This window comes from Ananas comosus, linkage group 22, assembly GCF_001540865.1.
Source record: "Ananas comosus cultivar F153 linkage group 22, ASM154086v1, whole genome shotgun sequence".
NCBI lineage: Eukaryota > Viridiplantae > Streptophyta > Magnoliopsida > Poales > Bromeliaceae > Ananas > Ananas comosus.
In genome coordinates, this window is record NC_033642.1 from 6,452,412 (window position 1) to 6,464,013 (window position 11,602).

The 11,602-nt window shown below is 39.1% G+C and overlaps 1 protein-coding gene across 3 annotated transcripts; it reads right to left on the bottom strand.

Annotated features, from left to right (window-relative positions):
* LOC109727237 (calcium-dependent protein kinase 26) lies at positions 254 to 5,418 on the bottom strand. Of its 3 annotated transcripts, none has more exons than XM_020257259.1 (5): positions 5,224 to 5,418; positions 4,035 to 4,734; positions 3,262 to 3,558; positions 1,715 to 2,128; positions 254 to 960 (listed from the first exon to the last, which is right to left on the bottom strand). In XM_020257259.1, the coding sequence occupies exons 2-5, from the start codon at positions 4,621 to 4,623 to the stop codon at positions 728 to 730; spliced, it is 1,533 nt and encodes a 510-aa protein (XP_020112848.1). In that variant the 5' UTR covers positions 4,624 to 4,734; positions 5,224 to 5,418; the 3' UTR covers positions 254 to 727. The 3 variants fall into 3 exon arrangements, with proteins under 3 accessions (XP_020112848.1, XP_020112847.1, XP_020112846.1); XM_020257258.1 differs by having other exon boundaries at positions 4,035 to 4,737; XM_020257257.1 differs by having other exon boundaries at positions 4,035 to 4,813.

Here is an 11,602-nt window from a genome sequence, read left to right on the forward strand (position 1 = left end):
TTAACATAATATTTTAAGATTTTCTTACATTTTATGAACAGATAAAATTACATCTGAGATTTAAGTGATAAAACCACATAAAGTGATAAAGGTAAAATAAAAATGAGTAGCCCCTTTTGAAGGTTTTAACTATACATCATAAACTACAATATATTTAGAGGATTTATCTACATTTTAACACAACTCATTCCTAGAATTCTCCAAAGCACAACAAATAAGCTTGCTCGTGCGCATTAGGTAGGTGTTACAAAAGTTCCTACTCCAAGTGCAATTTACTGTTCTATTTGATTGCATACATTTACTATTGTATTGCAAATCTAACTACATGTGGAATTAATTTTATTGTTTGAATTACTACATTAGCATCCAACTACTACAGTTGAAATGGCGCCCAATTTGTGTACAGCTTCATTTGCTGCAATTGAGCGATTTGGACACCATTTCATCTGTTGCAATTAGACGCCAAAATAGCAACAGAGCACCCCATGGAAGTGATAAGCTATTTAAAATCCGGGATGACTAAAATAGCACAACTTGAATGCAACATTCAACCACAGCCCAAATGGTAATGCAACAACTAGCTAGCATAGATAATGCCCACTGATCTCTCATATATTATACCGAGGTTCGCAGCTTCACTCCAACAAATTTCTGCGAATATAGCCATCACAGCAGTATCCTTTCTCATCATTTCGCTAACAACATCAAGATCGAGGAAAACTTCTAATCAGCAAACAAGCGAGGACCTAAGGGACGGTGCACTCGACAGATGCGTGCATGAGGCCCAACGTATGACCGATTCCGAGACCATTAGATTGAGCTGCTCAAGCTCCCCGAGACCGATCGTGTGGTTCCTTCTGCTGTGGATACAGATGGCTCTTGAGGTGTTGGTTGTTAACCTTTTCATCTCAGCCCCCCTGTTCTCTGAAGCTCTCGTAAAGAGCTTGGCAAAGCAGGCATCTGCATTGCGCGATAATACATATCAGCCCAAGCGACTAGAAATGGTGGTACTAATTATAGGTTTTTGTATACATATATGCCTACAAAATAATAGGTATTTGTTTGTAGGCCCTTGTATTCTTAAAATTTCTATTTATATCGGTGAAAATAGCTTATATTTGCATGAGCCTAACCGCTTGCTTTCTGTGACAGAATGTTAGAATATTAATGCACAAAGAGATAGTAGAACTGATAAAATTGTACATATATTAGCACATGGCCTGATATTAACAGTGTCATCATCTTGTGAGGGCATTTAAGACCCCCCTAACTTTTTCTACTTGCAATTTAGCACATGGATTACCAAACACACATCAATTAATTTTACATTTGATCCCAGAATCTCGATCTGATAAAACGAGTTCGCTAATTCTCAAATGTTACTAAGTCTTCTATTTCTTTGGTAAGGCTCTTTCCACCAAATTAAACTTTAAAGGTAGCAATTAGTTCGTTCATGTACAAATCAAACTTAGTAACACAAGATTATCAGGGAACATACGCACCAAATCAAGTTAGTAAAATTGCAATTAAGAAAAAGTTAGTGAGTTATAGTGATTTTAACAGTTAAAACCAATAATGGTCAACTTCGATAAAAATAATTAGCAATTCAGGTTGTGCGTATCAAGAGCATAGTAGCATAGGAGCAAATATGCACTATTTTGGAAGGCACTAGTGCAAAGTCCCTAGTAAATATAAAGAAGTTGGGACCACTTACCTCTGTCACCAGTATTGAATGCCTCAGTAGCAAAAGTCAATAGGTTTTCTTGCTCGCTAGATTGTGGGCTAAGGAATGAAAAGTTTGACATTGAAGGAATTTGCGATGACAATAAGACACCATCATGCTCACAAATGTTGCCAAATGAGAAGCCAATAGTGGGGCAAGAAGGTGTGGAGTCAACGACAAAAGCAGAGAACGACGATCTGCACGTAAATGTCGGGGAAGAATGATCTTCCTGGCTTTGGCAGGGAATGGGAAAGCCAGTACTGAAGCTCACATCACGACTATGAGACATCAGAGGGGTAGAAAAGGAGCAAGAACCCAAATCTCCTTGTCTCAAACTGATACTGCCATTGCACTGCCCACATGAAACTTGTGATTGGTCTGCATGTTCCTTTATCCATGAGTGATCTGTAATGGCAATGAGAGTGGCTCTAAGCATAGTTACAAACTTCTCTGGATTTTACGAATAATTCATAAGCATCCACAGAAATGGGTTGGACGAATATTTTCCTAAGAATTCACTATTCCTCATAATTCAAATGGGTATATTGCACCGCTAGTCCCCAAACATCCAGCCAAGCTTCATATCAGTGCTTGGACTTTCAAGTTCAATGTTTAGTGGTCCCTAAACTCTTCAAAGAGTTGCACTTCAGTCCTCTTGTAAAAGAAGGCAAAAAATTCTTTATATCTAGTGCATCTTTACATCTATGTACCATGGATTCATCAACTTCTCTTTTCATTTATTTAATGAAAGAAAAACCATCTCTTGATATGGGGGATTGTTTATTGACTCGTTGTCCCATATCATATTTCAACGCTACCAGCCATTGAGTTACAATCATCTCTCTGTACAGAAATCGGACCGTTGAATTGAAAGTACGAGATGGATCACAATAGATGACAAAACGATAACTTTATGGTATATGGATATACAGATGAACTAAGTGCAAGCAACAATCTTTACTCTAAGATAAGTTCTAAAATGAAATACTATTGAAAGTTTAGAAACTAAATGAAACCCTATTGATAGTTTAGTGTGTTTAATGTTGAATTAAAAGTTGAGGACCAAATCGAAACTTTACTTGAAGTTCAGGGACTTGTAGTGCAATTTACCTAATTTAAATTATCCAAGAAGGCGAGGAGTTACATGTGGCAAAAAGAATAATTCACTATGTTATCAACTTTACATTAGTCAGAAATAAAATTACACGAGGAAGTTCATTTATATATTTTCAATGTTACACATTTATATTTTATTACTCAGAGTACTATGTTAATTTGATTTGAACTTACCAAACTTTTGCTGAATCCTGGAATGTAAGGCTTTGATAACTATTCCAAATTTACTTTTCCTTTTTGACTTTTTACAATCATCACAATATTCTAGCTGTAACTTTCCTCTGAATTTCGTTGATCATGATGTCAGAGTCCGGGGATTCCTTATGCAATTTAATCCATGTAAGCAATAAAGTAAATAAAACTAGAGACCTGATATCCAGTAATCCAGTAAAATTAAAAACAATTACAAGCTGGCAACTTACCAAGAACCTGCTTGGCTGTAAACCTCTGGGCAGGATCTCTACGCAGCATTCCGGCTATCAATTCCTTTGCGGAATCTGACACCCTGTCCCAAGGATCAGATGGAAATCGTAACTCCGCGGACCGGATGGACTCAAAGATCGCCGACTTTGTCTTTCCCCAAAAGGGCGGCATTCCACTGAGAAGAATATAAAGAATAACCCCCGCACTCCACACATCGGCAGCTTCATTGTATCCCCCCGCAAGTACCTCAGGAGCTATATAGAAAGGGCTCCCCACTGTCCCATGCAAGCTTTGCCCTATCAAACCCCAACCACATTTAGATTCTAATAAAATACGGCTGCAAATTTAGCTCATGGAGTTTGGCCCTAGTTTCAATTCCATTATCCGAGTTACAATTATAACAAATTAGTCCCCAAAGTTTCACCCTGATATCGATTTCATCCTCAAATGCCAATTTCACGCAGAACTTTGACCTTGACTTAAACTTCGTCCCTAAACTTTCAACTGGATTTCAATTTTGTCGTTGGAGTTTCAAATTTACTAAAGTCAAGCCTAATGACGATGCTGATGTGAATCCTTTTTAGACGGCAGAGTAGAGAAAGGGCCTAATTTTTAGTGTAGAATGAACTTCATGGACTATATTTGTACAACTAAAATTACAAGGACAAAAATTGGGATCAAACATCAAAGATGAAATTCGTAATTAACCTTAAAGAAGCTCTCTGTAAATTAATTCAAAGAATAGTACAAAAAATTTCAGGAAAAAAATTACCAGATTTGATGTAGGTGGCAAGGCCGAAATCTGCCAACTTGATCGGCGAGGACGAGGACTTGGTCGCAAGTAGAATGTTCTCCGGCTTGAGATCCCTGTGCATGATCCCTTTATCGTGGCAGTACATCACCACCTCGATGAGATGCTGAAATAGAACAGCCGCCTCGTGCTCGGAGAAGCAGCCGTGCTTCTCGAGCCGGTGGAAGAGCTCCCCTCCCGCACAAAGCTCCATCACAAGATGAACGAAGTCATCTTCTTCATACACAGCCTTGAGACCGACCACATTGGGGTGGCCGGAGAGCTGTGCCATGATCTCGATCTCAAGCTTCACACCGCGGATGTCGTCAGCAGAGACAAGGCGGTCCTTAGCGATCGACTTGCACGCCAACGTCTCGCCAGTGAGCATGTCGGAGCATGATCTGATCACCCCAAACTGTCCCCAGCCCAATTGTTCGCCGAGGTTGTATCGGTCTCCGAGGAAGGAGATGTGCGGGGTTTCGAGGATTGGGTTGGCGAGGCTGGGGACTTTGTAAGAGATGTAGAGTGGATGTTCCTCACTATTATTGTTGCCTAGGGCAACAGCAGCCATCAGAAGGGAGCTTTCGAGCTCCTCGCCGATCCGGTAAAGTTCCCTCACCTTAAAACTCTTTTTGACCAACTTCTTTTTCCTCCTCTTCTTCTTCTTCTTCTTCTTCTTCTTCTTCTCAAGAAGTATCCATGCTTTTCAATGTAGAATTTAGGGAGTGGGATCAAAATTCAAAACCCCATTTTTGCACAAGCTGAATCACCGAGCGGGAAAAAGAAGAGCACAAAAAACACAAACTTTAGAAAAGTTATACCCAAAAAATCACAACTTTCTCACATTTTCTTCCATACGAATCAAAACCCAACGCCCCTCTCCAAATCCCAACACGAAATCAAAAAAAGATCCGAGAACCCTAGTCTCCCAAAACCATTCCCGAGTTCAAATTACCAGTAGGAACGCCCCACAAAACCCTAGATCGACCTCAAAAGTCGGCGTAACACGAAATTCCCACCAATATAACCAAAAAACAGTGCGAAAAAATCGTAAAAAGCCCAAAATTCTTCAGATCCAATTATTTAGAATAAAAAAAGCTCAAAAAAACTCGACTTTTAACAACGAAAAAAGCGGGAAAAAAGGGGAAAAATGAGAAAGAGAGGAGCTTACCCTAGAAAGAAGGGATCGAGCAGGTGGAGCTCAGCTTCGCCACATCGATGGCTCCAACAAGAGAGAGAGACAGAGAGATAAAGAGAGAGAGAGGTGGGGAGGAGAATTAATGGTCGGCGCCCTCACGGAGCTCCGGTGATGAAAAGGTCCCACCTTTTTGTTTTTGAGCATTAACATAAATAATAATAATAATAATAATAATAATAATAATGTAGGATAAAGGAGACCTTTTTATTGCTTCTTTCATGAGTCATATGGTTGGTCCACGTCCCCTTTGGTTCCTACAACTACAGTTGCCTCGGTTTTTATTTCAAGCCAAGTTCGTAATTGGATTTGAATTTATTAGCAAGATATGGTTTTGTGGGGACGAGGAAAGGAGTGTCCATCGGGTGCTGTTGATGATGCGGTTGGTGGTACAACCCAACTTTGGAAACAAGCCAATGGTTTTGTGGCTCGTGTACGCATCACTGAACTTAACCAAAGAAAACTTTCCCGGTGCATGTAAGTCTCGAACCTTCTAAAACCCACAGGGCAATGTCAATGACTACATACATATACCTAAGATCTTATTCAAATTTGAATTCGAACTGAAACTGAATAAATTTAATCAATCTTAAATAAATATAATTTTAATTATTATGGCTAAAAGCATAAAAGTTGATGAATTTGGATTCAGCTATAGTTTTCATCTGAACGCGATCAAATCCGAAATCGAACCCGAATCCGAACCCGAACAAATTTTATATTATCAAATAAAAAAATAAATTTGTACTTTTAAAATGTAGATTTGAATATAGTATGTTTTGAAATTTGGTAAAAAAATAATTATTTTCATATTCTAATTTTTGTGGTCGGTTATGGATTTCGATTTGCTTTTTTTTGGGGGGTTTAGTTCTGTTTATGGATTTTCAAAACCCGACGGTTCAGAATTTGGATTTCGATTTCAGTAGTAGTGTTCGAATTCAGATTTTTAAAATTTCACTCGAAATCTATCTCGTGAACATCCCCAAACCCAAGGGTAAACTACATATGATCCCACACTTTTATACAAGGATTCAATCGAGTCCCTAACCTTCTATTTGTTGTAATTGGGTCCTTTTTTCTAGTTTCGATTGAATCCCTAAAATTGCGATTACTGCAATTAGATCCTCCATCTCTTTTAAATATTTCAGTTGGCTGATTTTTATCATAATCTTTATTAATTTGAATGAAATTTACCACTGTAGTAAAAATATAATATAGACAAATTAGTAAGGACATTTATGGAATACATTTTTTTTTGAAGGTGGAGAAATGTGTTGTTTAGATTTATTTATAACATAATTGAGTATAGGGTAAAAAGGAGAACAAAAAAAAAAGAGAAGAAAATAGAAAAAAAGGAAGAAAGAAAAGAAAATCACAAAACATGCACCGAGGGGATAAAAAAATATCTACTAAATGCCTGAAGGACCCCCCAACTTGGGAAACTTCGGTGAGCAGAACTCAACGTTTGGTATCGAGTAGGGCAGACTCTATGAGCTTTCGTAGTTCGCTACTGGCGTTGTCGAGGACCCTATGATTTTGTTCTCTTCAAAGGTTCCAACACCCAACAAGGAACTTGGCATTGACATTATTCTTATCATTATTCGACTTAGCACCTTCTCATGCAGCTTTCTAGAGTTTTGGGAGCGAGGAACAGTTACAAGAAAGAATGTTGACCTGATGTAGGACAAGGTCCTGAAGATGAGAAGAGAAGATGCACAAGATGAACAGAGAGAGAGTCGGAATGATTGCAGTATTAGTGACCTCTCGACACATCTATGGAGTGTTCGGACGAGTCGTAGTCGTTTTGGCTCAAAACGGACGCAAAAATGGACTTGGTGCACTTAAATAAGCCAAAACTGAAGTTCTAGTAGTTTACGGCGCCTAAAATTAGTTTAAGGCGCCCAAATTCTGAGTGCTGTGTTGAATAGGATGCTAAAGTTATTTCGGACCCAGTTTAGGACGCCCAAAAGTTGAGCCCGAAAGTTCACTTCGTGAATATCAATCGTGTTGACACGTGTGTGGTGGTAGGTGAAATTCGTCGGAACCAGATAGCAGAGTAGCAGAACATCGGACGGAGAACCCGAAGTGCTGGCTGATTGCATGTTGGAGAATCTAGGCGCCAAGTTCTAGGTTGAGGGCGCCCGAATTTCTTTTTTTAGCGAACTGCATGTTAGTAGCTGTTGTTCTTGGGACTTATTTTATCCAATCCATACTTCTATAAAAGGATGGAGACGACCCCCAGGAACTCTTTTCTCCTCCTCTTCACCGTGAACTTTAATTGGAGTCAAGGGAGGCCCTCCAACTCTCAAAAGTCCAAATTGCACCTTGAGGACTTGGAATTTCAGCAGGATTTCAACAGCAATCTTTGGAATTTTGGCTCGTGTGTGGTTTAGGAGCATCCAAATTCTGTAAAACTTGATTTGAAGGATTGTGGACTCGTGGGGGAGTGTATTGAACCTTTCCAACAGCAATTTAAGTAGGTATGTAAACTCGAATTGCTATTTTTCCTTAAAATTTAGTGTTCTTGAGCTGAAATTGAGATTTTCTTGGTTTTTATGGATCCAAATCTTCTTGAAGCTGGATTTTTGATGTGGAAGCTGGTTTTCCATCATTCTCTACTGGTTTAGAAGCTTTCCCTTCCTAAATTTGAAATTTGAGAGGTAAGTTTTAGCTCAAATTTGGATAATTAAGCTTGTATACTGATTTTTGGGAGTTTTGATGGATTTTTTGGATTTTTGATTCCAAATTTTGATGGAAAGCTTTTTGATAGATTTGGATTTATTCCCCACTCTATTTGGAAGGTTTATGACCCAACTCCACTGATTTTATAAGTTAGAATTCTCAGACTAAGTTAGAACAATCAAATTTCTCAAATGATGGAATTCTGGATGCAGGATTTGGGCATCCAGAAAATGGATCCGAATATGGTTTGAGGGCCTTTTGGTGATTGAATTAAGCTTAATTTTGGTGAGGAAGCCAGAAAATATTTCTTAAGAATCTAGAGGTGAGTTGGGTGAAGTTTCACTACTTTTGGACTTAAAAATTTGGTTAAATTCTATTTTAAACTTGTATAAGTTGAAGCTGGTAGGCTGCAGTTCTGGGCTTAGGTTCTGGGCACCCAGAAATGCTGTAGAGTGGATCTGAATCCTGTTTTTCAGCTGGTTTGATTTTGGTTGAGGCAAATTTTGTGTGGGGCTTCTCCTATCGACTTCTGGCCATGGTTGGACTAGCGTTTAAGGTGGGTTAATGTCAACCGAAGTCTTCGGAATTCCTCCAAGTATATGAAACTCTAGCATGTATAGTTCTACATTAATCATCCTTTTTAATAGCTTAAACTATAGATTTGCATGCTATAGATAAAATCTAAGTTTGGAGCATGATTTAGCTAAATTTTGATGATTATTACCTGTTGAACTGGGATTTGATTTGGGAGAAAACTCAAAAATTCTACACACTTTATTTTTCGAAAAGTTAACAGATTGAACTTTAGGAGTTGATTTCTCTTTTGTATCACCGCTTTTAGTGTGTCGTGGATACTTAGACTAGTGTAGGTTGAGATTACGCTCGTGCTGAGATGCCGAGCTCGTTTTACAGCGGAGTTAGGTTGCTCTATACAGTCGAGTGCTGTCGGGGTTGACGGTGGACCCAGATCTTCACTTCTTACAGCAGATTGTGCCGGGGGCACGCGAGCCTTTATTGTTAGACCAGTTTGATCCAGTTGTTTTGATTAAAGCCTGCATGAGCCTGATTGAGCTCGACAGAGATACGCTTGCATAGTCGGTTGGGTCGTGTCCACGAGTGCCACTCTGGAGTCTGGCTACCGTGTGTTGATGTCGTAGAAGTCCGATTTGGAGTTTTGCTCTCCACCGACTACCCTTGAGGTGGTGTATGGTGTAGCTTAGATAGGCAGGACAGGCGTATCACAGTCCCTATGGATTGGGTCAGTGAGAGCTGATTCATTAGTTAGTGTTGCATTTTTCACAGAGGACTTGACATAAGTAATGGTAGGATAGTGGCATAATCGTTGTAGATTGTTTTTCGGCTTATTCTATTGTTTCTTTACCTCTGAAAAATCCAGCTCGTGTTCGGCCCGTTTACTAAACGAGCGAGCTGATCTCGAGCTCATTTCGAGCTAAACACGAGCAGGCTCGCGAACGGTGAGCTGGATTGCCACCTCTAGTAATCTCACCTCATATATATATATATATATATATATATAGAATTGGGCTGGAATACTATTAATAGTAAAACGCTCTTTTTGCTATCAAGTTTTTAACCCTTGGATGAAAATTTGTAGGGTTAGGATGATATTAGTCGGTTAGAGTTGAGTGGTCCCCCTAGGGTTAAGTGGTCCCCACTGGATTATAGTATTTAATCCAATGGTTAGAAATAATGAAAAGAGTTGATCCAAAGGCTAAAAAACTGGTAGCAACAATGAAATTTTGCTACTAATAGTAGTCCAGTCCAACTCTATATATATATATATATAATGATAAAATTTTAAAAATTATTTTCTCAAATACATGCAACCAAATAAATTATTAATAGTTATAGTGCTTTTTACTATATCCAACCAATCAGAATGCATATATATTTATAACTATTGCATTTCCTGTTAGCTATATGCCCAAAAGCCAATATGGTGACACTAGCTTAAGGGTATGTATGTATTAATTATTTATAATTCATAATATGAGGGCAGATATTCTATTCATGTCTATTGTATAGCAGTTCAATATTGACATGAATCGTTCATAGAGTCTTTGTTTGAAAAGACATATTCCTAAGAGTTAGGAATTTGAGATATGTATTTTTCTGTACGAGACTCTTTAAATGCTCCTAGCTAGAGGAATATTATAGGGACGGTGATATTCCGGATAGGCCGGTGTATGCTATGTTTCTAATTGAGGTGACGAATCTCAAGTCACTAGTGTAGGGACACTAGAATAAGCATACAGATGCTTGTTAGAGAACAAGTACACTGAGTGTGACTATTTAGTTGAACAGTCACATGGTTCTATGCTCGCCAGTGACAAGTTCATTGCTACAGTTGTGTGAAATACTCCTCGGACCTGAGTGTCACGCCCCGGGGCCCAGCGGAAGCCCGCCCGGCGCGTGCCCAGACCCGCCATATGTCTAAAACATACAAGGCGTCTAGAACAAAGCGATAAATAAAGCAATAATACGAAGAGATCTAGCGATATCAGAGTAAAGTACATCTAGATTTCTACAACATGATAAGGTAAAAGAAATCTAAATCCACTAAATAAAAGTCATAAGTAATACAATAGATATCCCAAAACAAGAGCTAAAAGAGTACATAGGTGGTCTTTATACATAGTACAAAAATCTCTCTCTCACCAAAAACATAAAAAGAGAGTAACCACCTAAGAGCAAGTAGCTCCCCGCTATCTAGCTAGGCGACACCCTTGCCGCGATCCCGTGCCTCCGCCGGTGCTGAAGGCTCTGAAATAAAACCATAAAATAGGGGGCGTAAGAATTATTAAATAATAGTTTCGAATAGGCAATTACTAATTTCAGTGATATGCGCCACTAGGCCCAAAAGCTACAAAAAGGGGTAAGTACAAGTATAAGCAAAAGCGATATATACGACAAGTAATGAACATGAGTACTTGCTACTACATGAGGTCTCTACTTAGCATGGAATTGCATAAGTAAGAAAGCTATTCTATTATGAAAATGCACGAGTATACAACCGTCATAATATCCATAATGTAATAGTAAAATGTCATTGTTTACTATCCTAGTCAATGTTCACTTGGCAGGTTAACTACTTAAAGTTAAATCTTGGAAGACCCGCTCGAAGGCTGTCTGGCCTGTAGACCCACCCGTAGGCTATCTGGCCGGTGCCGAGCCTAATGGCCCCATGGTAGTCAACATCCCCACTCTAGGAATGAGCTTTGCTCACGACAATCCACTTCCGCGCCCAATCCCGCACGGTGAATATATATCGCGATGGCCATCTCCGGAGTGCCGGCTTGTAGGGAGCGACCCTCACAAGCGTGTGCGAATGGGCACAATGGCAGCAAGCGTAAGATCCGTCTCATGTTTCAAGTCATCATGTCTAAAATATGGAATATAAAATATATCTCAAGGGCCTATCTCTATATCATCATGTCTAAAATATAGAATATAATCAAGTCACAATGGCCAAACTCTATGTCTCTATGTTGCAGTTTCATAGTTTACTAGTTCAGGTGCCCCTTTATGGCATTTTGTTCACTAAGTCCAAGCACGATGATTATGTTCACGAATATGTAATTCTAGTCCTTTTTCCTCATAAGAGACATGTTCCCAACTCGTATAGAGAACCACTTTTCACATGCATGCAGCA

Excerpts from the sequence above, each read along its gene's own strand:
- LOC109727237 (XM_020257259.1), bottom strand. The coding sequence starts at position 4,623 with ATGGCTGCTGTTGCCCTAGGCAACAATAATAGTGAGGAACATCCACTC. Across the intron at positions 3,559-4,034 it reads TGCCACCTACATCAAATCTG|GGCAAAGCTTGCATGGGACA; the intron begins GTAATTTTTTTC and ends GGGGTTTGATAG. Across the intron at positions 2,129-3,261 it reads TACAGCCAAGCAGGTTCTTG|ATCACTCATGGATAAAGGAA; the intron begins GTAAGTTGCCAG and ends TTGCCATTACAG.